This window comes from Theropithecus gelada, chromosome 7b, assembly GCF_003255815.1.
Source record: "Theropithecus gelada isolate Dixy chromosome 7b, Tgel_1.0, whole genome shotgun sequence".
NCBI classification, from domain to species: domain Eukaryota; kingdom Metazoa; phylum Chordata; class Mammalia; order Primates; family Cercopithecidae; genus Theropithecus; species Theropithecus gelada.
The window spans coordinates 24,132,228-24,142,360 of record NC_037675.1 but is presented as its reverse complement, the minus strand read 5'-3'; the positions used below and the strand labels follow the sequence as shown (position 1 = coordinate 24,142,360).

Below are 10,133 nucleotides of genomic sequence, written 5' to 3'. Positions count from 1 at the left end.
TTACTCCACTACAGGCATGTAATTTCTCTGGACCTTTCACCACAGCCGCTGCACATGGCCCTGCCCATTGTGTCCCTGCATCTTGACTGCTGTCCCCTCTTTCTCTTCCTCCCATCCTTATTGGAAAGGGAGCCTCAGATGCAAAACTGGATAAAATCACCATTAAGTATCAAGCAGAGCCGGGTGCGGTGGCTCACACCTATAATCCCAGCACTTTGGAAGGCTGAGGCGGGTGGATCACCTGAAGTCAGCAGTTCAAGACCAGCCTTGTTAACACGGTGAAACTCCATCTCTACTAAAAATACAAAAAATTAGCCAAGTGTGGTGGCAGGTGCCTGTAATCCCAGCTACTCAGGAGACTGAGACAGAAGAATCACTTGAACCCGGGAGGTGGAGGTTGCAGTGAGTGGAGATCGCGCCATTGCACTCCAGCCTGGGCAATAAGAGCAAGACTCCATCACAAAAAAAAAAAAAAAAAAAAGTATCAAGCAGACATAGAATCCCAACTCTGCTGCTTACTGGGTAACCTCAGGCAAGTTACTTACACTCCATTTCTTCTACTGTTAAACAGGTAGTAACACCTTATATAGTTTTTTTGTTTTGTTTTGTTTGTTTGTTTGTTTGAGATAGAGTCTCGCTCTGTTGCTCAGGTTGGAGTGCAATGGCACGATGTTGGCTCACTGCAACCTCCACCTCTTGGGTTCAAGCAATTCTCCTGCCTCAGCCTCCCGAGTGGCTGGGATTACAGGCACACACCATCATGCCCAGCTAATTTTTTTGTATTTTTAGTAGGATGGGGTTTCGCCAGGTTGGGTGGGCTGGTCTTGAATTTCTGACCTCAGGTGATACTCCCGCCTCAGCCTCCCAAAGTGCTGGGATTATAGGCGTGAGCCACGGCACCTGGGATTATCTTTTTGTTTGTGTGTTTGTTTAAAGAGACAAGTTCTGGCTCTATCACCCAGGCTGGAATGCAGTGATTACAGCTCACGTCAGCCTCGAACTCCTAGGCTCAAGTAATCCTCCCGCTTCCCAACTAGTTAGGACTACAGGTGCACTGATTTTTTAAATTTTTTTTAATTTTTTTTTGAGACAGGGTCTTGCTCTGTTGCCCACGCTGCCGTGCAGTGGTACAATCACAGCTCACTGCAGCCTTAATCTCCTGGCTCAAGCAATCCTCCCAGCTCAGCCTCCCAAGTAGCTAGGACTATCCCAATGACACCACGCCCAGCTAATTTTTTGTAAAGACAGAGTTTCACCATGTTGCCCAGGTTGGTTTCAAACTCCTGAACTTGAATGATCCTCCTGCCTCAGCCTACCAAAGTGCTGGGATTACAGGTGTGAGCCACCATGCCTGTATATTTTTTATATTTTTTGTAGAAACTGGCTCTCACTATGTTTCCCAGGCTGGACCTTATATAGTCTTTAAGGAATTAACATATAAAGTGTATAAAGTCCTAAGGATAGTGCCATTATTCATCTTATTATAACTACCCATGCTGGGCTGGTCACCTTGGCTCCTCCCCAGGTGCAAGGACTCAGGAAGCATTGCAACCCTCTTTCCATCAAGTTCTGGGAGGCTGTGTGGGGTGGAATGGAGGCTGGCCCTCAGGTGCTCAGGTAGCTGTATTGTGTCTAGGGGTGGTGAGGGGAGCTGCTGCCTCTGCTCCCTTTGTTCAAACTCATGGCTCAGGCAGCAGCAGGCGTGGGCGTCCCCAGGGGAGGCAGTGACAGTTTCAGTACTCACACGGGCTTTGCAGGTGACAGCTGGGGCTGTGGAGCCCTGCCAGAGGAGGCACAGAGAGACCCCATCACGCACGCGATATGGGCCCCACTTTGAACCAGCCCAAGTCAAAGCTGAGTACCTCTGGGAGCTAAATGTAGCCTCTAGCCTGTTCCCTGCAGGATAGAGTGGGGTAAGGAGATTAGGCTCAGAGTCTAGAGATTTGGTCCCACTGTGTCACTAATTTACAAATGACTTCTAGGAGGTCCTTGTTCCTCTCCAGGCCTGTTTCTCATCGGCAAAAGAAGTGGGCCCGATTATCTGTAAGGGCCTGTGGCCCTTTGACACGGACTATCCCAGGTCAAGTCAGTTCCAGAGCCTCCTTAGAGAGTTAGGTTCCTTGCTCCTCTAGGCCTGAGTTTTCTGGTGGGTAATAGCAGTTTCCATCAACACCCATTTCCTCCCCCACAGACTCCAAGAACAGAGTCAAACGTGAACAGATGCAGTACAAAAATTCTTTATTGAAAAGGGAAAGGGTGGCCTCTTGCTGGTGCCCCCTGGACCCTGGCCCAAAGGGGTTGCCACTGCTCAGCTTCTGAATGCAGAAAGTCTGTCCACCCCTTACCTTTAATAATCTTAAAGGGGAAGTGCCGTGGTGGACAAGTAAGTCAAGTGAATCAAGGGCTTCCAGGCCCTTGCCTTTAAGAACTCCTTAAAGGCAAAGTGGACACATGCGGCAGCAGATGAGAGCCAGAACATTTTCAGGAAGGTCCCTGGAGGAAGGGTCTCCGTGTCTTTACCTTTAAGACTGTCTTAAAGGTGAGGCATGTTCACGCAGCGTACAAAGGAGGCTAACTCCGTCAAGGAGTCTACAAAGCACTTTTCCAGATCTCGCTTTTAGAATCTCTTTACAGATGAGGTGGCCAAGCGCGAATTAATAAAAAACAAACTACCTTGCAGAATTATTTTTCTTCCCGACCCAGCAGAACCCGCCCCGCTCACCGGCCGCCTTCAGGTCTGCGTCCTTGCCTTCTAGGCGCCCTGAGGCCTGAAGGTCCGGAGAACGCGTGGGGGCGGGTGTGGAGGTACCGCCCAGCGGCCCCGGGCCGCCCCCCGCGGTCACACCGGGGCATCCTGGGAGTTTTTGGTTTCCTAGACGGCCTCCACCAGGAAAGCCGGACGGGGACGGGGAGGGGCGGGGCGAGGGGGGGCGAGCGGAGGGCGCGGTGACCATGGCGACCGCAGTGGTCATGGCGACCGCGGCTCAGAGCACCGAGAGGTCGTGACACGACCTGGAGCGCTGCTTGAAGAACTTGGCGTTGCGCGGCACCAGGTTGGCGAGGAACCGCTTGGCCTTCTTGGTGAGGCTCTCGCGGCGTGCGGGCGGCGCAGGACCCTCGGGGCTGCCCGGCTCGGGCCTCTGGCCCCCGGCGCGGCTTTGGCCCCGCCGCAGCCGGATCTGGCGCACCGCGCCCTCGAAGAGCTCCCGCGTGTTGTGGTGCAGTGCGGCCGACGTCTCGATGTGCTTGCAGCTCAGCGTCCCGGCCAGGTGGCGGCCCTCTGCAGGAAGGGACCCGCTCAGGCGCCCGCTAGGCCGTACGGGACCTGGGGCGAGGGTGGGTCTAGGGAGGGCCTGGGCGTGCGGTGGCAAGGGATGACTTGTGACTAGTGACTCTTGCAACCGAGAGAACTTGGCTGAGCTCATATGGTGGGGAGGTGGAGGTGCGAAGGAGAGGGAGAAGGAGGCCTAGGGGAGAGGTGAGGGGAAGTGACAAGAAGGGATTCTCAGGGTCCTCGAGTAGGGCATTGGGAGTGTGCCCTTAGCCTGGGTCTGATTGCAAGTGAGAGCGTCCGCAATGGTAAAAAGGCCTTAGGGAGAAGAGGTGACCTGGAAGGGACAGCGTTCCCCTGAGATCGCAAGTATGGAATCTGTTCAGGATACACACCCTCCAGTGATACCTCCCGGGAGCGGGCCAAGTCGCTCTTGTTTCCAACAAGGATAACGGGTAGGTCGTGGTGCGGCCTCCCAGCCCGGAGCCGAAGTAGGGTCTCTGGAACTTTGGAGAAGCTCCGTCGGTCAGTGACTGAGAAGACGATGAGAAAGGCGTCCCCGGTCTGAAGGCAGTGGTCCCGCAGCCACCCTCCTGCATCCCCCTGCAGACAGGCAGAGGGACGTTAGGGCTGGAGGCATAGGAGATCCTGTCCAGCACCTGCACCTCAAAGAGGAGGAACAGGGCTGTGAGGGAGAAAGAAGCCACCTGCTTAGGATAGTAGAGCTAGTTAATGGCAGAATCTCCATACCCAGAGTGTTTGTGGAGGAGGAAGAAGTTAGTACTATGAGGATCCTAGACTAGGGTAGCCATCCTAATTTCTTAAGCTTAAGCTCTTGATTCAAAAATGAATATTATTCACACGTCTGTAATTTGGCCTCTTATTTCTACATAGTAACCTTTATGTCCAAATATTCAGAAGTCCTCACTTTTTTCCCCCTTCCCTGATATTCCAGATCCCTGAGCTCTTGTCCTGTCACATCAGATTCCTTCAGACTGAAACATTTATGGATGGAGTCAATTTCAGGGTGTCCAGCCTAGCTTGGAGCTGCAGGGTTTGTCAAATTCCCATTCTGAGTTTGCTCTGAGTCAGAAGATCCTGGAAAGACTGTGACTCTTAATGGCTATGGACTGTGGTGTGGGCCTTTGCTTTCTGAAGTGATATGAATGAAAGGTCAGGTTCCAGTACATGTTGAAACCAGGACCAGCAGTCCCACCTTCAGCCACTTTGCCCTTCCCCAGACCTGCCTGCAGCCACATCTTAGTTCTCACCTGTTCCCAGATATCATAAACGACTAGAGTCACTTCCTCCTTATCCACCATGATGCGTCTTTCATAGGTATCCTCTGTTGGGAAATAGGGAGAGGGAATAAAGTCCATTAGGAGATTTCCCAACATTTGTGAGACCTGGTAACCAGGGACACCTCAGATATCAGCACCAGGGAACCCCACCCTCTGCAGGGAGGCTGCCACAGAAAGCATTGGAAAAGCTTCTGTTAAGCTTTGTCCTTCAGGGGCTGCTCAGGTCATGAGCACTTCCTTCCCTGACCAGGGCCCCAGAGCCCCCTCAACCCCTGGAGGGCTTCCTCAAATACCTGGGTTCTCTGGTTCATGAGCACTGTCTCCCTGGAGACCACCAAAAGTGCCTGCTAGGGTGCTCTTGCCCACGCCGCTCTCCCCCACTAGCATGACCTTGAAGATGCCATCCTTTTGAGCAGGGGCTGCCTCTCCTGAGCCCAAGGAGTCAGAGGAGCCAGATGATGAGGCCTGAGGTGGCCAGTCAAGTTCATCTACAGCCTGGGCCCGCCGGAGCTGATGCTTGTAGGGGACAGGCATACTGCCTCTTCGTCTGGGGGCCCCAGGGACAGAGGGTAGCCCGCTGCGGTCCAACTCTGCCAACAGTTTCTCTGGCTTCTTTAGTAGTGTGGTATCTGCTTCTAAAATAAAATGGGAGGGCAAAGAAAAGGACACTATGAGTGGGATATGCCCAACCATATGCAGAAGGGTCAATCCAGGCTGTTCCAGTACCAGAGGCCCAGCTACACCCACTTGACCATTACCCAGAAGGAACTGAGAATGTCTGGCCTGACCTCTTACACTAAAGTCTCCAGAAGCCTGAACTGGAGTTGACATGATAGCTTCTCCAATGTGGTCCCAACCCCAACCTATTCAAAACGTGCCCCATGCAGGGAAGGGACCTGAATGCACACACACACCCACTCACACTTTACACTGATATACAGGCACATCCCCAGATTAGGCCTCTGGCCCTGTGGGGTGGAGTGGGAGGGGGGTTTGGGGAAGCTGCCTCTTTTTCCATCAAGAGGCCCTTCCTCCTCCTGTTTCTGGCACTGGTAATCCCCAAACTGAGGAGCAGAGAGGATGAGAAGCTGAAGCTGCTGCCTAGTGTCTGGGGAGTAGGTACAGCAGAGTAAAAAACTTTGTAGTGAGCCTCTTCCTAGGAAAGGGCCTTTGCTTTTTGAGATGATGTGCGTGCTGGGGCTCTGTGGGCTCTCTCTGTGTGTGTGTGTGAGAGAGAGAGAGGGGCTGCCGCTGCTTCCCGTGGCCCTGTAGGTGAGCATCCCTCATTGCGTGGTTGGGTGTGAGAATCCTGCATCCCTGTCTGTCCCTGTGAGTGGGAGAGAATATTGTGTTCATAAAGCAGTAGAAGTAGAGAGAGAGAGAGAGAGAGAGAGAGTGTGTGTGTGAACGAAAGGGAGAGTGACAATGCGCGGGTCAGGGTAACTGGAGGAGGAACAACAGACACAACAAAGGGGGCTGGAGGGAGGCTGGAAATAGCCCAGGATCAATACTTGGCCAGCAGCCAGGACCTCCAGGAGCCAGAAGAACCCTTACAACAGTTCCCCAGGGTAGCCCCTGCCTGTGATTCCCAGGCTTGTGGGCTGCCCCTTTCCGCTCCCCTTCCTTCTTGCCCATCCCAGCCTCGGGAATGAGGCTGAGCTAGGGGCCATGTACCAGTTTCTCAAGCAAAGCCCTGGGAGTGATGGGGGAGGGGGCATTTAGGCAGCTCTTCCCCTCCACCCTAGCCCAACCCCAATCCCTTGTGTGAGCAGGGGTTTTCTCCACTTTCTCAATTGCTCTTCCCCTCTTGCTGACTGGGCTCAAGCTCTCTCAACCCCTAGTTCTGACCTCCCCATCAAAGCTTCAGCTCCCACCCCCATGGTTTCAGCTGGAACCTGCCCAGGTTAGCCCTCACCTGGCGTGGGCGTCCCTGGAGGGGAGGCCCGGCGGCTGCCAGAGGGGCAGAGTGCTGTGGTTTCTGTGTCCGTGTCCATGTCTGTGTCCGGGTCCGTGTGCATCGGTGTGCGTGTGCGTGTGCAGCCCAGCAGCTCGCAGCACCCTCTCCCTCACTCAGCAGCACTGTCAGCTTTTCCCTTTAAATACCACCCCCCCACACACACATGCCCTCCCCCCTAGACACCTGGGGAAATTGTCCCGCCCCCTGATGAGGTCACACATGCTAATGAGCAGTGATGTCAGCGGGATTCCCTCCTTTCTGCCCCCCCCTTTTCTTTGTGTCGCTTCCCTCTGGGAGCACACACACTGCAGAGCTTGGTTGAGTTACAACAGAACAGTCAAGGGGCAGAACAGACAAGGGTTGCAGGAGGTGTCAGTGGGTAAGGGAGCTGAGGGTGACAGAAGGCAGGGACCTGGGGAGGTGAAGGTCTTTCTCCAGCAGCCAGGACTATGCATCATTTGTCTCTGTATTTCCAGACACTGTCTAGCCCAGACAGCGTGTTCAGTGGTTGCACAGGGGCAAGAGGCAGAAAGACTAAAAGCTGGTCTGAAAGACAAAGAGATACAGGCCAAAAGAGGTGTGGGGACTGAGGGTCAGCCACCTGCCACCTTTTCCTTCTCCACCCTGCCTCTTCTGGGCTAAGAGCCACAAAAGTACCCATTTCCTAGCCACTAGTCAGATGCGGGCTCTGAGGAAGGAAATTCAGCTGCTTCAATTGGGCAGCTTTATTTTGCCACTAAGTTCAGGTAGGGGCAAACCACTGTGGAGACTCCTCCACCTTCTCTCCCTGCCAGGCCCACCAAGCCAACGATAATCAGAGCAGGAAAAAAGGGTGAGACAAAGCTAGCTATCTCAAACACGAAGTTCCCAATCTTAAGTGGGTGGGGGAGGGGGGAGTGCCCACTACCCCCCAACTCCCCTATCCACTGTTAATGTTTTTTGGTGTAGCTGCCAGGCCTTCTGGGCTATGCAAGGCAGATACACAATGGGTGATGTGTGCCTGTTTGTAGGAAGCCCAGATAGCACATCTCTTTTACTGTTCTTTTTCTGCCCAGTTCCCTTTCCCTTCAGGTTCCTTCTCCTGCCCCTTTCCTTCTCGTCCTCTTTCCTGACACCCTGAAGCTCCCAGACACACATTTTGATTTCCTTTCCTTGCCCTGTTTTTGCCAGATGCTGTGCTAAGTACTTTCTTGCATTATCTCCTTTCATCTTCTTCACCCCAAGGCCCACAATGGTAGGTGGGTGCCCTGTCCCTAAAGCGATCTTGTAGCTGGAAAATGGGAACACCAAGAATCCCACCCACATCTTTCCAGTGCCAAGGATTTTTCATTTCTACACTGTGCTGCTTTCCTTCTCTTAAATATTCCAACTGTCTCCTATTATTGGGAAAAGTCTATATTGCAATCATCAGTGGACTTTTCGGGGAAGAGGCAAATAATCATCTTGGGAACAATGTGCAGTGACACTTCACTTATTTGGAGGTCAGCTATAGGGCAACAGTGCAGGGTTTGAGGGAGCAGAAAGGACCCCTCAGCAGCTAGAATACTCATGTGCTTTACTCACTGGGTAGATGCTCCAGTCCTCAGTCATGGCCTACTTACTTTTCACTTACTTTTATTCACAATTTTAATGTGTCCATGTGTGTTCCTGTACTAGCAGATTAGAAACACATTTAGAGTAGCAAGTGACCCCTTGTAGTCAGGGAGGCAACACCACACACACACACACACACACTTAAAGCATTCATATGCATTTTATAAGTGGTCTAAGGTCGTTTAGCATAAAAGCAAATAGCTCCCCGTGCCCCTACTGTTACAACTTCAGAAGACACTGCTGGAGAAAAGCCATTGCTTTCTGTGAATGATCCTCAGTTATGCAGAAAATTTTTATTATATTGCAGATACACTGAAGACAAGTGTAACATTTTAGAATGACTTCCTTCCAAAATGAGTATTTTTATTTTTTTCAGAGACAGGGTCTCGCCCTATTGCCCAGGCTGGACTGCAGTGGTGTGATCATGGCTCACTCTAACCTCAACCTCCTGGGCTGTGCACTTGCCCGTGTCCAGGCTCCGTCAGGAATGGGAGGTCCCGTGGAACAGTGGGATAAGGGTGAGATTTGGAACAGAGCCATACCGGGTCTAAATCCACCACTTGGTAGAGACTGGGCCAGTCTTCTGATTTCCCTGAAACTCCTCCTGAGCCTGCAAAATGGGGTTTATGATGCCCATGGCCCAGCTCTGTTGTGTGGGTTCACTTCAGGTGATGAAAAATCTGGCATCATCAGGCACTCACTTTTTTTTTTTGAGACAGGGTCTGGCTCTGTTGCCAGGCTGGAGTGCAGTGGCGCAAGCTCGGCTCACTGCAACCTTCGCCTCCCGGGTTCAAGTGATTCTCCTGCCTCAGCATCCTGCGTAGATGGGAATACAGGTGCGCACCACCATGCCCAGCTTATTTTTGTATTTTTAGTAGAGACGGTGTCACCATGTTGGCCAGGATGGTCTTGATCTTTTGACCTCGTGATCTGCCTGCCTCGGCCTCTCAAAGTGCTGGGATTACAGGCATAAGCCACCGCGCCACATCCAGGTACTCACTCTCTAACCAAGGTGCTTCTGCAGCCTTGGGCTGTGTGGCTGGGGGGTCCTTCTCCCCTCTCAGCGAGGCCTGGAGCTTGGTTCAGGCCCAGGATTTTTTTTCTTTTTTTTAATCTATTTATTTATTTTGAGACCAGGTTATGAGACTGGCTAGTTTTTAGTATTTTTGGTAGAGACAGGGTTTTGTCATGTGGTCCAGGCTGTTCTTGAACTCCTGGCCTCAAGTGATCCACCTGCCTTGGCCCCTCTAAAGTGCTGCGGTTATAGGCCTGAGCTACTGTGCCTGGCAGAATTTTGTTTCTTAAGGACTGAGTTCTGGTATCTTCTTTTTTTTTTTTTTTTGGAGATGCAGTCTCTCTGTCACCCAGGCTGGAGTGCAGTGGTGCGATCTTGGCTCACTGCAACCTCGGCCTCCCGGGTTCAAGCAATTCTCCTGCCTCAGCCTCCCAAGTAGCGGGGACCACAGGTGCATGTCGCCACACCCAGCTAATTTTTTGTATTTTAGTAGAGACGGGGTTTCACCGTGTTGCCCAGGTTAGTCTCGAATTCCTGAGCTCAGGAAATGTGCCCGCCTTGGCCTCCCGAAGTGCTAGGATTACAGGCATGAGCCACCACACCCGGCCCTGGTATCTTCTTTTATCTTAGATTCTAGATTGTGATTCACAGCCTGAGCCTTATCTCATGCTGAAAACACCTCCCACCTTCCCACCAAGAACCTCGATGTGGATCCCACACCCCTAAGACCAAGCATCTTGGATATTGGTATCTATCTTTATGGAATTTTAAGTTGCTTCATTTCTTTTCTTGGGCCCTGGTGGAAATAAACCTGAGTGACTACTCCCCAGTGCCATCACTTGGGCAGGATCCTCTGTCTTAGTTTCTCCATGCTGCCTGTACAAGGTCAGTCCCCTATCCTGGCTAGCCTGGGGCTTCACTATGGCTGACAAGAGTAGTATTACTGCCTACGCCTCATACAGCACACAACCAGAACCTAGAGAAACTTCTTTCAGG

The 10,133-nt window shown here is 52.2% G+C and overlaps 1 protein-coding gene across 1 annotated transcript; it reads right to left on the bottom strand.

Annotated features, from left to right (window-relative positions):
• Positions 1–2,219: 2,219 nt before the first annotated feature.
• REM2 (RRAD and GEM like GTPase 2) lies at positions 2,220–6,694 on the bottom strand. The gene is made up of 5 exons (XM_025392475.1): positions 6,488–6,694; positions 4,866–5,207; positions 4,543–4,616; positions 3,667–3,874; positions 2,220–3,280 (listed from the first exon to the last, which is right to left on the bottom strand). Exons 1-5 carry the CDS (start codon positions 6,588–6,590, stop codon positions 2,985–2,987), a joined length of 1,023 nt encoding a protein of 340 aa, XP_025248260.1. The 5' UTR covers positions 6,591–6,694; the 3' UTR covers positions 2,220–2,984.
• Between the last annotated feature and the right edge of the window lie 3,439 nt (positions 6,695–10,133).